The 20,490-nt window shown below is 44.0% G+C and overlaps 1 protein-coding gene across 4 annotated transcripts in view; it reads right to left on the reverse strand.

Annotated features, from left to right (window-relative positions):
- The window catches only part of RBL2 (RB transcriptional corepressor like 2), a 127,440-nt gene that overhangs the window by 62,285 nt on the left and 44,665 nt on the right, over window positions 1–20,490 (reverse strand). For 3 of the 4 annotated variants that reach the window (XM_050774887.1, XM_050774888.1, XM_050774886.1), the window contains exon 1: window positions 455–837. The exons of the other annotated variant lie outside the window; for it this stretch is intronic. In XM_050774887.1, the coding sequence (XP_050630844.1) occupies window positions 455–694 (240 nt within the window). In that variant the 5' untranslated portion in view covers window positions 695–837. Of the gene's footprint in view, window positions 1–454; window positions 838–20,490 lie in introns of those variants that run through there. 4 annotated transcript variants of the gene reach the window in all.

Consider the following 20,490-nt stretch of genomic DNA (forward strand, 5'->3'; position numbering starts at 1 on the left):
CATCAGCTCGTTGACTCTAACGCCAGCAACGTCTGGGCAAAGGCAATTTGGTTAACAGGGGGAAGCGAACAGACGGAGACGCCTGGAGACCCAGGTGCCACAGCCCGGTTAATCGCGGTGCAAATAAGGGCAAGTCCCCTCCCCTTCTCCGTGCGGTCTTGATAACGACACTAGTTCATTCTACTAACAAGGCGGGCGGGGGGTCAGATGGGCCACACACACCCATCTTCCTCATCGGGACCCCAGCGCGATCTCAGCTTCCCTATGTTACTTTAGGGCAAAACGCGTTCCCCATTCGGAAGCCGCGGGGAAGCGCGGCGAGAGCAGGTTCGCCCTCGGAGCGGCTAAGGGATCCCGCAACCCGCCCGAGGGTCTCTCGTGGCGCGCGACGCGGCTCGGAAGGCACCGGTTCACGCCGACTAGGCCGGAAGCGCCCCTCCGCCCGCGAGCGCACCTCCAGAGTGTAGCTCTCGCTCATGCTGCGGTAGCTGTCCCAGGCCTCGGCCCGCGCCGCCTCGTCCATGTTGAGGCGGCTGCACAGCTCGTCGAACCGCTGCTGGATCTGAGGGGTGGGCGACTCGTTAGGCGGCGCGGCGTCCTCCGCCTCGCCGTCGTCCTCCTCCTCCTCATCCGAGGCTGCCGCCGCCGGAGGAGGAGGCGGGGGCGGCGGCGACTGGTCACCTCCCGACGGCATAGCGCACCCCTGGGCAGCCGGACCTCAGGTGAGGTGAGGGCCCGGGCCCGCAGCCATTCAAACCGCGAAGCGCCCGCCCGTCCGCCGCCCGCTCCGCGCCTGCGCCTGCGCCGCTGCCAACGACGCTGACCTCCTGCAGGCACCCGTAGTCTTGAGCACGGCCTGCTGGGAAATGTAGTCCAGGCCGACGGTTCAAGGGGGCCAAAAATCATGTTTAAAAAAATTAGCTCGCCTAGTTTCACCAGGGGTGAAATAAAAGCACCTTCCCCGCATTTTAAGCACATACCTCCCCATCGTGAGAACATTCAACAGGGTTGTACTGACGAGAAAATGTCCAAAAGACACTGACGTGTGAAGGTTTCGCATCCAGGCTGTTCCCAGAAGTAAAACTTCCTCATCGTCTGGATATCCTTATCTAAAAAACCAGGATAATAGCAAGGGCCTGTCTGTGTACCTTCACGAAACTGCCTTTGCAAAAATCCTAACAGTGAGAAAGTTACCACTGGGAAAGGGATCTGACCTAAATGACTCCATGCTTCTCACCTCCGAGCTGCACTTGTTCATTCCCAGGCGAAGACCCAACTAACTACAGGAGGAATTTAATTTGTAGTTTCACTTTGAAGCAAAGATTTTTACAGCGCTTTCCCAAAACAAACCCCCTTCTTGCCTGAGGATCAGTCTGCCTTTGTAGAACTAACAAATTAGCCACAAGATTAGAAATTATGATTTAGGAGTCTTGCAGCCAGAGGCTACAAGATTCCTAACCTCCCCAGTTGCTCTCAGGGATAACATCACTATTGTAAAACCTAAGATTGGTGCTGGAGATACTTTTCAGACCCCGCATTCCGATGCATGAGCTGGCGCCACTCAGACCATAATCTGGCTCAACCAGTTCTACAGTCCCACTCAGAAACAGAAGACAGCAAGAGCCCACTTCAACCCCCTAAGATTTCACCTCCCACCTGACAAATTAGCATTCGCCACTCCCTGGCCCCCTACCCGCCAAGTCATTCTTTAAAAACCCCAGTCTCCGAATTTTCTGGTAGCTGACTCTGAAGGGCAGACAGTCCTTTTTTTTTTTTTTTTTTTTTTTTTTTTAATTTGAGACAGAGTCTGGCTCTGTCGCCCAGGCTGGAGTGCAGTGGCACGATCTTGGCTCACGGCAACCTCCGCCTCCCGGGTTCAAGCGATTCTTCTGCCTCAGCCTCCTGAATATCTGGGATTACAGGTGCGTGCTACCGCGCCCGGCTAATTTTTATATTTTCAGTAGAGGCAGGGTTTCACTATGTTGACCAGGCTGGTCTCGAACTCCTGACCTCAAGTGATCCGCCCGCCTCGGCCTCCCAGAGTGCTGGGATTACAGGCTTGAGCCACCATGCCCGACCAATTCATTTTTTTTCGAATTCTCCTTTCTTTAATTTTTAAAATTGCCAATCCTTGATTTATAAATGAGCTTGATATAAAACATTTTCCAGATTGAGGAGCTGTAAGAAGGCATTACTGTTTTGCTATTTTTGTTTTGCTTCCTGGGGCATGTAAACTGACACAGGGAAAACTGCTGGGACAAAAGCAGGGGCTTATGGAAGGTATAATGACAGGCGGGAGGACAGGAAATGGAACCCTGAAGATAGGAGAAAATCAGGTAGAGACAGGTAACAGGATATTTCGGGAACAATTTTGAGGCAATGAAACCCTCTTAAGAAAACCTTAGTAAAATTCACAGTAATCAGCAATGCTTTTGGAGTTGGCTGAGTGATGAGTCTCAAGGTGACTATGGGGCAAGAACAGAAGTTGAACACAAATGGTTTAGAAGTATCTGAAAATAAGTACATACGCTGGGCGTTGGAGTTCACAATGCCCAGCACTTTGGGAGGCCAAGGTGGCTGGACTGCTTGAGTACAGGAGTTCAAAATCAGTCTGGGCGACATGGTGAAACCCTGTCTCTACGAAAAATAGAAAAATTAACCCAGTGTGGTGGTACACACCTGTAGTCCTAGCTACTTGGGAGACTGAGGTGGGAGGATTGCCTAAGCCTGGGGAGGCTGCAGTGAACTGTGACCATGCCCCTACAGCCTGGGCAACAGAGTGAGACCCTGTCTCAATAAATAAATAAATATTAAATAATTTGGCAAGGCGCGGTGGCTCGTGCCTGTAATCCCTACACTTTGGGAGGCCAAGTTGGGCAGATCATTTAAGGTTAGGAGTTTAAGACCAGACTGGCAAACATAGTGAAACCCCATTTCTACTAAAAATACAAAAAATTAGCTAGGAGTGGCGGCTGGCACCAGTAATCCCAGTTACTCAGGAGGCTGAGGCAGAATTGCTGGAACCCAGTAGCCTAAGGCTGCAGGTAGCTGGGATCATGCCACCGCACTCCAGCCTGGGTGACAGAACAACTCCATTTCAATAAATAAATAAATAAATAAATAAATAATAAGTTTATTAAAATCTTAGTATTTTACCTGTATATACACTGGGGATATTAATTTTAAAATAATGATATTGCTTCCTTTGGAAATCATTATCAACACTTTACTATGTCAAAGCAAATAAGAAGGCCATGAGCCTGATATCATCTGTCTCTGTAGCTGGAGCTTGTATGTAAGCAAACCAGAATTCAATGTAAACAGTAAGACAACAGTAAAACAAAACTTAAGCTTAACCAATCAGAAACTGCCAACTAACCTCTAATTAGGGATTTTCCTTTTTTTTTTTTTTTTTTGGTGACAAGTCTTGCCTTGTCACGCAGGCTGGAGTGCAATGATGCAATCTCAGCTCACTGCAACCTCTGCCTCCCAGGTTCAAGCGGTTCTCCTGCCACAGCCTCCAGAGTGGCTGGGATTACAGGAGCCCACCACCAAAACCGACTAATTTTTGTATTCTTAGTAGAGAGGGGGTTTCACCACATTGGCCAGGCTGGTCTTGAACTCCTGACCTCAAATGATCCACCCACCTCGGCCTTCCAAAGTGCTGGGATTCCAGGCATGAGTCACTGAGCCCAGCTCACACACCCAAATAAGGCAAACACCCAGCTGTAGCCAATCAAGTAATTGCTTTAGTTTTCTATTAAAGCTTACGGCTCACCTGCAGGGTGAAGCGCTCTGAATCTCTTAAGTGCTGCCCAATTCATGAATTGTTCTTTGCTTAAATAAACTGTTAACTTGTCCAAAGTTTTTCTTTTAGCAACTAAGAGAAAAACTTAAATTGTTTTAACAATTAAAGTTTAACTTCAAATTGTTTAACTTAAATAAATGATGTGAAATTATCTTTACTATTTTTAGTAAAAATGTAATTTAAATAATTATTGCAATGTAAGTAAAATTGGTGGCAATAAACCATCAAATAAGTATTTTATTAAAATATCCTTTGCTTGTTAATACCAATGTTTTCAAAGCCTTTTAGAATGGTGGTGGGATGGAGGTGTGAGTATTACCTGAAAGGGGTCCCCATCCAGACCCCAAGAGACGGTTCTCGGATCTCATGCAAGAAAGAATTCAGGGCGAGTCCACAGTGCAAAGCGAAAGCAAGTTTATTAAGAAAGTAAAATGATGAGAGAACAGTTACTCCATAGAGAGTAGGTTGTTCCCGAAAGTAAAAGGAGGAATGCGTCCACCCTAGGTACAATACTTGTTTATATATAGGATCTAAAAAGATCATGAGGAGATGTGCTCTGCTACAAGGATTTGTGATAAAGGATTAATCTTCCTAATTACCATATTTTGCAAGAATTGATATCATTATCTTTAAAGCAAAATTAGGAATGCTTCTATTCTCAAGATATCAGGATATCAGGACACTCCTAAGTATGGGTCTGTTTAGTAAATGTTATCAATGTGTTCCCTTAACTATGAACATCTAGAGGCTAGGAATACCTAACTTTCTGGGAATGCAGCCCAGCAAGTCCCAGTCTCATTTTTCCTAGCCCTCACTCAAGATGGAGTCACTGTGGTTTGGACACCTCTGATATGGGGAAGTTAAATTCCTTGAGGTTATTATTTGACTTACGAAACTTAGTCATAAAATGTAAGAGGTCTTTCACCTGACTGGCACATGTGCTCTCTCTGTCTCTCATTCTCTCAGTCATTCTTCATTCACCCTTTGAACCCAGCCAAAATACTGTGGGAAAGACCAGGTCACCTATTGTCAAATATAAACAAAGCCGAACGTTATCACCTATTGTCAAATATAAACAAAGCCAAACGTTAGTTAAAGTGTGGAAAACAGATTTTACTCAGTAACTACTAACAGACAGCAGGGGAAGAGCTAAGCTTCATTCCAATTTTTGTAGATGTGACTGGGTCTTTTAAAGAAAGAGTAAAAGAGGAGGGGGAGAGAGCAGAGCTTGAGTAAAAAATTACAAAGGGTGGGTCAATGTTAATGTCACTAGGCTAGTTGTGTCTACTAGCCAGTAACTATGAAAATCAGGCTACTGTCCCCTACACAGACTGGAAGACAGAACCCCTATTCTTCCTGATGATTTCAATGGGAGAGTGGGGGCAGGAAGCTCGGGATCATTCCAAAGAATTGACCCTAAGCTCCCAGAAGCAATGCAAAAATTTGATCCTCTCTCTCTCTCTCTTTTTTCTTTTCTTTTCTTTTGCTCATGAGATATGGTCATCTCTTACATGCAGAGGTTTGGAAGGAGTCTTTATGTGCCAAGAATTCTGCAGTTATCACCACATGGATTGGACCCAAGGCCTTTGGCCCTCAGCTGTGTTGAATGAGCCAGTTTGGAAGCAGAAGCAGATCCTCCAGCCTTCAGTCAAATTGCCCCAGCTGATACAATAGAGATGAACTTTCCCACTGAGCCCTGCCCAACTGAAATCTGTGGGACAAAAAATGATGTTTGACATTAACATTCCTTCAAAGAAAGAGATTTTAAGTCACAGCCATTTTTGATCGTGGAAGTTAACTGATTCATCTTAGTTTTTGAGCAAGATGCTAGGAGTTGAAATTGTAACTGCCCAGTGAGTTTTTCTGTCCTGCTGCCCAGACAGAACTGATTTATCAAGACAGGGGAATTGCAATAGAGAAAGAGTTTAATACACGCACAGCCAGCTAAACAGGAGACCGGAGTTGTATGACTCAAATCGGTCTCCTTGAAAATTTGGAGAGTAGGGTTTTTTAAGGATAATTTGCTGGGCAGGGGTCTAGGGAGTGGGAACACTGGTGGAGTTGGGGATGAAATCACAGAGAGTCTAAGCAGGTTCTTTCTGCTGTCTTCTGTTCCTGGGTGGGATTGCAGAACTGGTTGAGCCAGATTACTCATCTGGGTAGTGCCAGCTGCTCCATCAGAATGCAGGGTCTAAAAATATCTCAAACACCAATCTTAGGTTTTACAATAGTGATGTTATCCCTAGGAGCAATTGGGAAGGTTAGGAATCTTGTAGCCTCTGGCTGCAAGACCCCTAAATCATAATTTCTAATTTTAGGGCTAATTTGTTAGTTCTACAAAGGCAGTTTCGTTTCTAGGCAAGGAGGGAGTTTGTTTGAAGAAAGAGCTGTTATTATTTTTGTTTCAAATTAAACTATAAACTAAATCCCTCCTATAGTTAGCTTGGCCTATGCCCAGGAATGAACAAAGGCAGTTTGGAGTTTAAAGACAAGATGAGATGGTTAGGTGAGGTCTCTTACACCATCGTCATTTTCTCACTGTCATAATTTTTGCAAGATGGTTTCAAAATAAGAGTCCTAGACTATGCTAACCCAACACTTCTTTCCCTTATCTTACCTCCTTGTCCTCCCAGAAGCAGGAATGGCTATCTTAATACACAAATCTGACCATGTCTTCCCCTACTTAGCTGGTTTTCTTGCTGTTCTTGGCACAAAGTCTACCCCTTCCATACCATGAGTTCCCTCCCTCTTGCCCCTTCATCCTCACTGAAAATTGCACTCCCACACTTCCCCCACCCCTTTTTCAGTCACCCTTTTCCAACAGTTAGGTACAACCTTAAATGGCTCTCTGGTATTTCTATTGAATACTCTCATGACGCTTATTATAACCATAATAAATTATTTACATGTTTAACTATTTCATGTCTATTTTCTTCCCTATGCTTTAAGTACTATGAGATTATGAGAAGTGGCTGTTTGGTTCTGGGCTATAACTGCAGCGCCCAGTATGGGGCCGAACATGGAGTTGACTCACTATAATACTTATCGAATAAGTGACTGATTATAATCAAGATATATCTTGTTCTTATTGAAGCCTCAGATTTTGTGGATGTAAAATTCTTACTCATGTTGTGATCTGATAGCACAACAGAATGCCAAAGAACATACGTGTCAGTCATCTAAAAATGAATTTTTCCTTTGCATTATAGAGTCATCCCCGGTATCTGCAGGAGATTGGTTCCAGGACCCTAAGGATACAAAAATCCAAGATTGCTCAAGCCTCATATAAAATAGCATAGTATTTGCATATAACCTACTCACATCCTCCCGTGTACTTTAAATCATTTCTAGATTACTTATAATACCTAATACAATGTAAATGCTGGGTAAATAGTTGTTATGCTGTATTGTTTTATTTGTATTTATTTATTTATTTATTTTTTTGAGACAGAGTCTCACTATGTCACCCAGGCTGGAGTGCAATGGTGCGATCTCAGCTCACTGCAACCTTCGCCTCCTAGGTTCAAGCGATTCTCCTGCCTCAGCCTCCCAAGTAGCTGGGACTACAGGCACCCACCACCATGCCCGGTGTATTTTTAGTAGCGATAGGGTTTCACCGTGTTGGCCAGGCTGGTCTCAAACTCCTGAGCTCAAGTGATTGCCTGCCTCAGCCTCCCAAAGTGCTAGGATTACAGGCATGAGCCACCACACCCAGCTTGTATTTTATTTTTTAATTGTATTTAATTTTTTTAAAAAATATTTTTGGTCCATGATTGGTTGAATCTGTGGTTGTGCAATCCACAGATATGGAGGGCTGACTGTATATATCACCTTAAAATAAATGGCATAATTGTGAAACCACACATAAATATTTTATACAATAAAACAGGTGGTCTACAAACTTTTTGGTCATGTTTTCCTAATGGAATTACCTCCTGGCATATTTTAACATCTAAAATTTTTCATTAAATTATAAAATTTGACTTTTAAAAATTCAATGGGATTTTCGTGTTCTACCCCTTTGTTTCAATTTTCTTGCATGCTTAGGTAGGAAAAAGTTGTTGGCTAAGTTAATCAAGAGAACCTGAGAGTAAAGCCAATATTTTAGGTAAAAATGTGACCCTTAATTTCTGGAAAACTGAGTTCCTTTTGGCTTATACATTAGGCCTGGAAGGCAATGAAGTCTTACAGAAATGGCAAAATCTTACTAAAGATAACTTACAGGGGAATATTTCAAATGAACAACAACACATTGAAGTATACATTTAAATATACATTGAAGTATATTTAAAAATGACTATATTTAAAAATGAAGTATATTTAAAAATGAGGATTGCTCTCAGCAAAGTCCCTTTTGGCTAAGAATGGGATTGGCACTATGGGATGTTACCTGCTATTTGGATTAATCTGTCTTACACTTTTTGCTGATGGCTATGGATAATAACAGGATTAGGCATGTACAGAACCATGGGACATGGGGAACTTTTTCCTCCCCACCGGGGAAACTTAAGAGCTGATGGTACTGCTTAAAAAAAGATCCTTTCACTACTGAAAAGGAGCCACCTGAACTTTTCAGTGTTGCTGCAATGGTTGGGTCTTTCTCTGACCTCCCTAAGCTCTTCACCTTCCCCACCCTGCCATAGGCCATGGTTTCCTCTCTCCTTTCCCTTTCTTATCTTTTCTATTACTCAGGGCAACCACTTTGCCCAGGGACCACATGTTGAAACTCCTAGTTGGAGATGGGATTAAAGATAACAGGGCTCATCTGGGGCATATTTAAGCCTTGTCAGTTTTATACTGCGGGCTAAGGAGTGGATAATGTCTATGTTTTATCATATGCATTTTGCTCCAACCAGAACAAAAAGTAATAATAATTGTCCTTCATGATGTGGTTTGGCCCCCAGGGCAATGGTGTGGTAAGTTTGGTCACTAGGGCCACACTTAGGGACAACAACCCCAGTAGCCTGGCATGCTGGCAAAGGGTAATAATTTCTTACCAGTCAGATTTCTGGCTTTTCCTCTTTTTCTCTGTGCAAACTGGTTACATGAACAGTAAAATCACTGCTTATCTCCTCTGTAAAGTTTTAATTAATACGAAAAAGAATTCTGAGGCTGGTCTTAAGCTGTGGTGAATCTAGTGTGGTTTGTGTCTTTCTGTATCATTCTGTCATAAAAGAAGGGTACCTAGGACTCCCATAAGCCCACTGTTCAAGATGCCTTAGCAAATTGAATGAGGTTTCCTTCTTGTCTTGTATGTCCTTGGGAGCTGGACCTTGTAACCATGTGGCTATGCTTTCTCTTTTCACATTGGTGGCCCAGTTCAACCCCTAGCTTATGGGATGAGCCTTTCTGATTCATATTTGGGTGACCTTTGCATTTTTAATTTTCTTCCCCTCCATGAAATGTCTTGAATTTTCCTTTCTCAGAGCACCTATGGGGTTACTTCATAGGTGAAGTTTAAAAGTTTAAAAGCCAGAAATATTGGCCATTTTGCCTGGCTAAAGTTGGGTAAAAAGAAATTTTAAAAATTTAAAATAACTTTATTAAATAGTGCTATGGTTAAAAGTCAGATTAATTAAAAGTAGATATTCAAGATCTAATAGCTTGGGACACCATGGGAAAAACAGGAGGCACCAGAGACCCTTTCTGGGCTCTGTTCTTCTGAGGACTCCACCCTAAAGCCAATAACCAATTAAAAAACTAAAAAACTGGCAAATAAAAAAATCTTACAACTACTGTAGCAATCTTCTTCTGTCTGTCTGTGTAGTTATATATGTGTTGTGTGTGTTATGTTTATATAAAAACTAATTAATTGGCTTAAGCAAAAATAAGCACTTAAATGTTTTAAAGAAAAATAAAAATGTTAATGCCTTTTAGTTCATGTAACTTTAGTAATCTTTAGGAAATAAAAATAGCTTTAAAGATTATTAATAAAATAAGGACATTAGTCTAAAATATGCAGGTCAGATATTAGGTGTGCTAAATGCTTTAAGATCATAAATTGCTTTAACTTTAAAAGAATCATTCAATTTATTTTGGAGATATTACATTGTAAATAAGGCCTGGGGATATATGAAATTAGCCATGCCCCCAACTATGCAAGAAGGTTATAAAGAAAATAAATTTTATACAAAAAGGATCTGGTATGGTAAATTCTTGTCCTAAAGTAAAATGACTGGTTGTTTAAAAAGAGGGATGTTTAGGACAAGTCAGAAAGTCCAAGCATGTCATAGATGTTCTGTATAAGTCGTGAAAGGAGTCATAGAAGCTGGGCCCCACACTCAGCTGGCCACGATGGCAGGTCTCCGTCTCTTTCTCACTTCCCCTCTTTTCCTCTTGGTTGTCTGGGACAAGCTCCCTCTGGGCTGCCGGAGTGCCCAGGCTAGGTACCGCAAAGTCCCATGGCAAGTGCCAGTGATAGGTGAAGCTGGTTGGGCTTCTGGGATGGATGGGGACTTGGAGAACTTTTCTGTCTAGCTAAAGGATTGCAAATGCACCAATCAGCACTCTTTGTCTAGCTAAAGGTTTGTAAATGCACCAATCAGTACTCTTTGTCTACCTAAAGGTTTGTAAATGCACCAATTAGTGCTCTGTGTCTGGCTAATCAGGTGGGGACTTGGAGAACTTTTGTGTCTAGCTAAAGGATTGTAAATGCACCAATCAGCACTCTGTCTCGAGCTAAAGGTTTGTAAATGCACCAATCAGTACTCTGTCAAAATGGACCAATCAACTCTCTGTAAAATGGACCAATCAGCAGGATGTGGGTGGGGTCAGATAAGGGAATAAAAGCAGGTCACCCAAGCCAGCAGCAGCAACCCGCTCAGGTCCCCTTCCATGCTGTGGAAGCTTTGTTCTTTCACTCTTTGCAATAAATCTTGCTGCTGCTCACTCTTTGGGTCCACGCTGCCTTTATGAGCTGTAACACTCACCACGAAGGTCTGCAGCTTCACTCCTGAGGCCAGCGAGACCATAAACCCACCAGAAGGAAGAAACTCTGGATGCATCTGAACATCTGAAGGAATAAATTCCAGACACACCATCTTTAAGAACTGTAACACTCACTGCGAGGGTCCGCAGCTTCATTCTTGAAGTCAGCAAGACCAAGAACCCACCAATTCTGGACACATTTTGGTGCCCCAAATGAGACAATCGCCTATCGCCAAGCAGTGAGACTACTGTGTATTGCCAAGCAGTGACTACCATCAGTCCCCTTTTGCTTGATATTCTGTCCTATTTTTCCTTAGAATTTGGGGGCTAAATATGGGCACCTGTCAGCCAGTTAAAAGCGACTAGCACAGCCACCAGACTAAACAGATGGGTGTGAGGCTTTCTGGGAAAGGGCTTCAGAGTTGGAAGCATTGGTTTGCCTGGAACCAGCTTCTGCTTTTCCTGTACTTCTGGGCTGAGCCAAGGGTCGACAGAGAGGAAAGTCATTCAGCTCTGGGGTCCCAACAATAAGTTGGTTGACCCTGCGGCCATGAGTGGAACTGTCAAAGGCATGTTGCCCAAGTGAGACTCACCCATCTATCCTATCTATCCTGACCCTTGCCCCCAGGGTCCTAATGCCTGCCAGACAAACTTCCTCTTGCCTCTTTTCTCCGAGGCTAGCCCCACTTCTGAAAACCACTCCCTGTCTCTGGTGCTTTTCTAGTTTCTCCTGTAAGAATGACTTCTAGTATAAACTCCAGGACTCTGTTCCCTTCTTTAGGCACCCGGGCTTACCAATCAGAAAGACATAATTTTTGCCCAAAGCCCCATCGTAGCGCGGACTATCTGGAATTTTAGGATCCCTCCTCAGACTAGAAGGCCTAACAAAAGCTATTACTGAAGCTAGGATATGGGGAGCCTCAGAAATTGTATCCTTCCTATTCATATAAGTGAGGACAAAAGGTGTCACTCTTCCAACCCTGGAGATCCCTCCCTTCCCTCAGGGTATGGCCGTCCACTACATTTTTGGAGCATAACATCTTTATAGGACATAGGTAAGGTCCCAATACTAACAAAATAATGCTTAGGATTCTAACAGGTTTTCGAGAATGCATCAGTAAGGGCCACTAAATCCGACCTTCCTTGGGCCTCCTTGTGGTCTGGGGGGAAAACTAGTGTTTCTGCTGCTGCTTCAGTGAGCGCAACTATTCTGATCAGCAGGGTCCAGGAACCATTTCAGGTTCTTGGGCAGGGGTTGTTTCTGCTGCTGTGTTGGTGAGCGCAACTATTCTGATCAACAGGGTCCAGGGACCGTTGTGGGTTCTCGGGCAGGGGGAGAAACAAAACAAGCCAAAACCATGGGCAGTTTTGTCTTTCAGGTGGGACATACTCAGGCATCAACAGGCTCACCCTTGAAATGCATCCTAAGCCACTGAGACCAATTTGACCCACAAAACCTGAAAAAGAGGTGGCTCATTTTTTTCTGCACTATAGCCTAGCCCCAATATTCTCTCTCTGATGGGGAAAAATGGCCACCCAAGGAAAGTATAAATTACAATAGTATCCTGCAGCTTGACCTTTTCTGTAAGAGGGAAGGCAAATGGAGTGAAATACCTTATCTCCAAGCTTTCTTTTCATTGAAGGAGAATACACAACTAAGCAAAGCTTGCAATTTACATCCCACAGGAGGACCTCTCAGCTTACCCCCATATCCTAGCCTCCCTATAGCTCCCCTTCCAATTAATGATAAGCCTCCTCTAATCTCCCCTGCCCAGAAGGAAATAAGAAAAGAAACCTTCAAAGGACCACAAAAATCCCCAGGCTATTGGTTAGGTCCCCTTCAAGCTGTAGGGTGAGGCGAATTTGCCCCAACCCAGGTACATGTCCCCTTCTCCCTCTCTGATTTCAAGCAGATCAAGGCAGACCTGGGGAAGTTTTCAGATGATCCTGATAGGTACATAGATGTCCTACAGAGTGTATGGCAAACCTTCTGCCTCACTTGGAGAGATGCCATGCTACTATTAGATCAAATTCTGGCCTTTAATGAAAAGAATGCAGCTTCAGCTGCAGCCCGAGAGTTTGGAGATACCTGGTATCTTAGTCAAGTAAATGACAGAATGACAGCCAAAGAAAGGGACAAATTCCCTATCAGTCAGCAAGCCATCCCCAGTATGGATCCCCACCTGGACCCTGACTCAAATCATAGGGATTGGAGTCGTAAACATCTGTTGACTTGTGTTCTAGAAGGACTAAGGAGAATTAGGAAAAAGCCCATGAATTATTCAATGATGTCCACCATAACTCAGGCAAAGGAAGAAAATTCTTCTGCCTTCCTTGAGCGGCTACAGGAAGCCTTAAGAAAATATACTCCCCTGTCACCCGAATCACTTGAGGGTCAATTGATTCTAAAAGATAAGTTTATTACCCAATCAGCCGCAGGTATCAGGAGAAAGTTCCAAAAGCAAAAGCAAGCCCTGGGCCCTGAACAAAATCTGGAGGCACTATTAAACCTGGCAACCTCAGTGTTCTATAATAGGGACCAAGAGGAACTGGCCCAAAAGGAAAAGCAAGATCAGAGAAAGGCTGCAGCCTTAGTCATGGCCTTCAGATAAACCTTGGTGGTTCAGAGAGGACGGAAAATGGAGCAGGCCAATCACCTGGTGGGGCTTGTTATCAGTGTGGTTTACAAGGACACTTTAAAGAATATTGTCCAATGAGAAACAAGCCACCCCCTCATCCATGTCTGCTATGCCAAGGCAATCACTGGAAGGTGCACTGCCCCAAAAGACAAAGGTTCTCTGGGTCAGAAGCCCCCAACTAGATGATCCAACAACAGAACCGAGGGTGCCCGGGGCAAGCGCCAGCTCATGTCATCACCCTCACTGAGCCCCGGGTATGTTTAACCATCGAGGTCCAGGAAATTGACTTCCTCCTGGACACTGGTGCGGCCTTCTCAGTGTTAATCTCCTGTCCTGGACGACTGTCCTCAAGGTCTGTTACCATCCGAGGAATCCTGGGACAGCCTGTAACCAGGTATTTCTCCCACCTTCTCAGTTGTAATTTGGGAGACTTTGCTCTTTTCGAATGCCTTTTTGTTATGCCTGAAAGTCCCACACCCTTACTAGGGAGGGATATATTAGCCAAAGCTGGAGCTATTATCTACATGAATATGGGGAACAAGTTACCCATTTGCTGTCCCCTATTTGATGAGAGAATCAACCCTGAAGTCTGGGCATTGGAAGGACAATTTGGAAGGGCAAAAAATGCCTGCCCAGTCCAAATCAGGCTAAAAGACCCTACCACTTTTCCTTATCAAAGGCAATATCCCTTAAGGCCTGAAGCTCATAAAGGATTACAGGATATTGTTAAACACTTAAAAGCTCAAGGCTTAGTAAGGAAATGCAGCATTCCCTGCAACACTCCAATTCTAGGAGTACAAAAACCAAATGGTCAGTGGAGACTAAGTGCAAGTTCTTAGACTCATCAATGAGGCAGTAATTCCTCTATACCCAGTTGTACCCAACTCCTATATCCTGCTCTCTCAAATACCAGAGGAAGCAGAATGGTTCACTGTTCTGGACCTCAAGGATGCCTTCTTTTGTATTCCCCTGCCCTCTGACTCCCAGTTTCTCTTTGCCTTTGAGGATCCCACAGACCACACATCCCAACTTACATGGACAGTCTTGCCCCAAGGGTTTAAGGATAGCCCTCACCTGTTTGGTCAGGCACTGGCCCAAGATCTAGGCCACTTCTCAAGTCCAGGCACTCTGGTCCTTCAGTACGTGGATGATTTACTTTTGGCTACCAGTTCAGAAGCCCCGTGCCGACAGGCTACTCTAGATCTCTTGAACTTTCCAGCTAATCAAGGGTACAAGGTGTCTAGGTCAAAGGCCCAGCTTTGCCTACAGCAGGTCAAATATCTAGGCCTAATGTTAGTCAGAGGGACCAGGGCCCTCAGCAAGGAACGGAACAGCCTATACTGGCTTATCCTCACACTAAGACATTAAAACAGTTGCGGGGGTTCCTTGGAATCACTGGTTTTGCCAACTATGGATCCCTGGATACAACGAGATAGCCAGGCCCCTCTATACTCTAATCAAGGAGACCCAGAAGGCAAATACTTATCTTGTAGAATGGGAACCAGGGGCAGAAACAGCCTTCAAAACCTTAAAGCAGGCCCTAGTACAAGCTCCAGCTTTAAGTCTTCCCACAGGACAAAACTTCTCTTTATGCATCACAGAGAGAGCACGGATAGCTCTTGGAGTCCTTACTCAGACTCGTGGGACCACCCCACAACCAGTGGCATACCTAAGTAAGGAAATTGATGTAGTAGCAAAAGGCTGGCCTCACTGTCTATGGGTAGTTGCAGTGGTGGCCATCTTAGTGTCAGATGCTATCAAAATAATACAAGGAAAGGATCTCACTGTCTGGACTACTCATGATGTGAATGGCATACTAGGTGCCAAAGGAAGTTTATGACTATCAGACAACCGCCTACTTAGATACCAGGCACTACTCTTTGAGGGACCGGTGCTTCAAATACATATGTGCGTGATCCTCAACCCTGCCACTTTTCTCCCAGATGGGGAACCAATCAAGTATCACTGCCAACAAATTATAGTTCAGACTTATGCCGCCTGAGATGATCTCTTAGAAGGCCCCTTAGCTAATCCTGACCTTAACCTATACACCAATGGAAGTTCATTTGTGGAGAATGGGATACAAAGAGCAGGTTATGCCATAGTTAGTGATGTAACTGTATTTGAAAGTAAGCCTCTTCCCCCAGGGACTAGCACCCAGTTAGCAGAATTAGTAGCACTTACCTGAGCCTTAGAACTGGGAAAGGGAAAAAGAATAAATGTGTATACAGATAGCAAGTATGGTTATCTAATCCTTCATGCCTATGCTGCAATATGGAAAGAAAGGGAGTTCCTAACCTCTGGGGGAACTTCCATTAAATATTACAAGGAAACCATGGAGCTATTGCACGCAGTGCAAAAACCCAAGGGGGTGGCAGTCTTACACTGCCAAAGCCATCAAAAGGAGAAGGAGAGTGGACAACAGCAGCATACGCAGTTGGCACAGGCAGGGAAAGACCAGTAGAAAGGAAAGAGAGAAATACAGAAAAAGAGAGAGACAGAGAAAGGAAGAGATAGACAAATAGGGAGTCAGAGAGAAAGTCAGAGAGAAAGAAAGAAATAGACAAAGTCAAAGAGATAGAGAAAGAGACAGAGACAGAAAGTCAAAGAAGGAATGAGAGAAAGAGACAAAGAAGAAGCCAAAGGGAGAGAAACAGAGAGATAGAAGTAGTAAAGAAAAAACAGTGTACCCTATTCCTTTAAAAGCCAGGGTAACTTTAAAACCTATAACCGATAATTGAAGGTCTTCTCTATAACACTCCGATACCACCTTGTTGTCAGTGCAAACAAGGGCATACCCCTAAAGCACTAAGGCCACTGGCAACCCATAGCCTTCCTATCAAAAATCCTTGATCCAGCAGGTTTCCTAACAGGGGATCTAAATCTTAATTAATTACCATACAAACATGCGAGTTGTTTGCACTCAGCCAAATCTTAAAGTACTCACAGAATCAGTAAGGAACCATCTATACCAATTCTAAGTTAATATGGACTGAACGATGTTTTATTAATAGCAAAGAAAAATTAAAATCCCAAACTTACACGGTTTTCAACAAAAGTAAAGTTTGCTAAAAGTTAACAGTGTAGCATGCATTATCCTACTACCACACACTCTCAAAGGCTTCCTCAGAGAGTCTGCAAGAAATAATGAAATCTATCCTTACTCTACAATCCCAAATAGACTCTTTAGCAGCAGTGACTCTCCAAAACTGCTGAGGCCTAGACCTCCTCACTGCTGAGAAAGGAGGACTCTGCACCTTCTTAGGGGAAGAGTGTTGTTTTTACACTAACCAGTCAGGGATACTACGAGATACTGCCCAGCGTTTACAGGAAAAGACTTCTGAAATCAGACAATGCCTTTCAAACTCTTATACCAACCTCTGGAGTTGGGCAACATGACTTCTCCCCTTTCTAGATCCCGTGGCAGCCATCTTTCTGTTACTTGCCTTTGGACCCTGTATTTTTAACCTTCTTGTCAAATTTGTTTCCTCTAGAATCGAGGCCATCAACCTACAGATGGTCTTACAAATGGAACCCCAAATGAGCTCAACTAAAAACTTCTACCAAGGACCCCTGGACCGACCCACTGGCCCTTCCATTGGCCTAAAGAGTTCCCCTCTGGAGGACACTACAACTGCAGGGCCACATCTTCACCCTTATCCAGCAGGAAGTAGCTAGAGCAGTCACTGGCCAAATTCCCAACAGCGGTTGGGGTGTCCTGTTTAGAGAGGGGATTGAGACGTGACAACATGCTAGCAGCCCTCGCTCGCTCATGGCACCTCCTAGGCCTCATTCTTGAGGTCAATGAGACCAAGAACCCACCAATTCTGGACACAATAAGTCTCTTATCTTAGAATATTTTTCCTTGTTTATGCCTCTATGAACAACAGAAATGAAAAGGGGGTCTATTATGTGCATTTATAGGGTATAGTTTTATTTGTGAAGGATTTTGCAGTCAGCCTTGTACTTGAGTAACCTTATACTTTGATAGATAAAAGAAGAAGATCCAATGTAGGTGAGAAACACTTTTTTTTTTTTTTTTTTGAGATGGAGTCTTGCTCTGTCGCCCAGGCTGGAGTGCAGTGGTGTGATCTCGGCTCACTGCAAGCTCCACCTTCCGGGTTCACGCCATTCTCCTGCCTCAGCCTCCCGAGTAGCTGGGACTACAGGTGCCTGCCACCACGCCCGGATAATTTTTTGTATTTTTAGTAGAGACGGGGTTTCACCATGTTAGCCAGGATGGTCTTGATCTCCTGACCTCCTGATCCACACGCCTCGGCCTCCCAAAGTGCTGGGATTACAGGCGTGAGCCACTGTGCCCGGCCTTAAGAAACTTTAATGGTACATATGACGCCTCATTTTCAGTCAAAACTGCTCTTAACCCACATCATGGGTTAAAGAGAACTTTGCCAGGAGGCCTTCACTCTTATAGAAGGACATCATTTGAGGCCGGGCACGGTGGCTCAAGCCTGTAATCCCAGCACTTTGGGAGGCCGAGACGGGCGGATCACGAGGTCAGGAGATCAAGACCATCCTAACATGGTGAAACCCCGTCTCTACTAAAAAAATACAAAAAACTAGCCGGGCGAGGTGGCGGGTGCCTGTAGTCCCAGCTACTCGGGAGGCTGAGGCAGGAGAATGGCGTAAACCCAGGAGGCAGAGCTTGCAGTGAGCTGAGATCCGGCCACTGCACTCCAGCCTGGGCGACAGAGCGAGACTCCGTCTCAAAAAAAAAAAAAAAAAAAAAAAAAAAAAAAAAAAAAAAAAAGAAGGACATCATTTGTTAGGTCCTTCTTTCATGGCTTACAATAAAAGAGGCAGTAATTAAAAATGTATCTCTCATGATAGGCTCTACAGCAAATTCTACTGTAAAGGCTATGGTTACAAAACAAACTTTCAATTCTCTTGTGAAAGTTTTGCTAAATATTAGAATTGGCTAAAGAGAAAAGTACCTATGCAGCTGCTAACACTTGTAGCCTAGGGAGAAATGCATCAAATGTAGATTATAAAAATTCAGTTGCAGGGGATTTATGAAAAAACCACTGAGTCAAGCGAATAGACTGAGTCAAGCGAATAGACTCTCCATCTAACTCATTTTTTAATCTACGTAATTTTAGGTGGTTAGGTTTATGGGGACCCTGCATAATGAGCATACTCCAAACTCTTGGTATTATCCTCCCGATAGTCATAAAAATAGTCTCCCTGGTGTGCTGTATTCTCTCAAAGTTTTTATTGCTTGCATGCAGCCATCTGTAGAATGTCAAATAGTCTCTCTTCAACTGGAATGACAAGGGCAGAAAAACATGTGCAACCATGAGGATACCATGATCTGTGAATGACACGCTGAGACTGGAAACCCAAAATGATAGTAACAGAGAGTGGTATTAAAGCCCTAAGTTTTGGTCACACTCTCACCTAAATGAGAACCTAACCAAAAAGGGGGGATTTTTAAAACAAAAAATTGGAGGCCATTGTTTTGGACTAAGCTCATGCACTAGGACCCAACGGGCCAAACCAAACTAAAATGGAGTTGCTCATGCTAAATGTGACATAATCAAACTAAGACTTTGAGGAAACACATATATCTTACAAAACACCAGGTTTTGTTTTTCTCCTGTAAACAGGACGTTCCAGCATAAGGAGATCTCCTCTACTCTCCTCTACTCCTCTTGTTCCTACCTTTGCAAAACTCACTGTTCTACTGTTTCTCAGTGGGTTTCAAGACCAAATAAGTACATTTACAATGGTGATAGTGACATCAATAACTAAAGTTTTGGTCAATCTCTCAATATTAAGAAAATTTTTTTGTCTATAAATCTTCTTCCACCACGTGACTGCGCTGGAGGCTCTGAATCTGTCATGATTCTGGGGGCTGCCAGATTTGTGAATTGTTCATTATTCAATTAAATTCCTTTAAATTTAATTCAGTTGAAGGTTTTCTTTGATCAATTTCAATTTTTTACTTGCAGATGCTATCTTACTCAGGCAAGGTTGAGGCAAATTTACATTTTCCCTGGTATGTGACGAGTCTCTTGTGGAGATCTCAGTTAACCAGCACCTTTTCTCTGATGAATTCCATTCAGGTATTTATGGCCCTTATGGACTGATACTCTGAGCCCAGCAGGCCTACCCCTCAAACCAGCTCTTGCTATTGTGAACAAGAATCTGTCTGCTAAAAATTCAACCCACAGTATAAATTACAAACAAATAGCTAATTTTATACACAGGGAAGCGCAGGCAATTGGTAATAAATACACACTGCCCTTTTAGCCCTTGGTGTCATTATAAACAATTACTGTGGCTGGGTGCGGTGGCTCACACCTGTAATCCTACACTTTGGGAGGCCAAGGTGAGTGGATCACTTGAGGTCAGGAGTTCAAGACCAGTCTGGCTAACATAGCCAAACCCCATCTCTACTAAAAATACAAAAATTACTTGGGTGTGGTGGTGCATGCCTGTAATCCCAGCTACTCTGGAGGCTGAGAAAGGAGAATCGCTTGAACCTGGGAGGCGGAGGTTGCAGTGAGCCAAGACCGTGTCACTGCATTCCAGCCTGGGAGACAGAGCGAGACTCTGTCTCAAACAAACAAAACATTTACGGCCAGGCACGGTGGCTCACAACTGTAATCCCCGCACTTTGAGAGGCCAAGGCGGGCAGATCACGAGGTCAAGTTAGAGACCATCCTGGCCAACATGGTGAAACCCCGTCTCTACTAAAAATACAAAAATTAACTGGGCATGGTGGTGCATGCCTGTAGTCCCAGCTACTTGGAAGGCTGAGGCATGAGAGTCACTTGAACCCGGAAGTCAGGGGTTGCAGTGAGCCAAGATTGTGCCACTGCACTCCAGCCGGAGGACAGAGCAAGACTCCGTCTCAAAACAAACAACCAAACACAAAAACAAAAAACAATTATTGCCTTATGGTGCCTACAAGCATGTTGGAGTGGTATGGTATCATGGTATGGTATTATCTACCCTCAACTGCTTTGTAGCACTGAGGTTTCAGACACTGATATAGCTGAATATTTGTCCCCACCCAAATCTTCTGTCTAATGTAATCCCCAATGTTAGGGGTGGGACCTGGTGGGAGGTGAGGTCTCATCTGGTCGGAGCCCT

This window comes from Macaca thibetana, chromosome 20 (assembly GCF_024542745.1).
Source record: "Macaca thibetana thibetana isolate TM-01 chromosome 20, ASM2454274v1, whole genome shotgun sequence".
Classification (NCBI taxonomy): Eukaryota; Metazoa; Chordata; class Mammalia; order Primates; family Cercopithecidae; genus Macaca; species Macaca thibetana.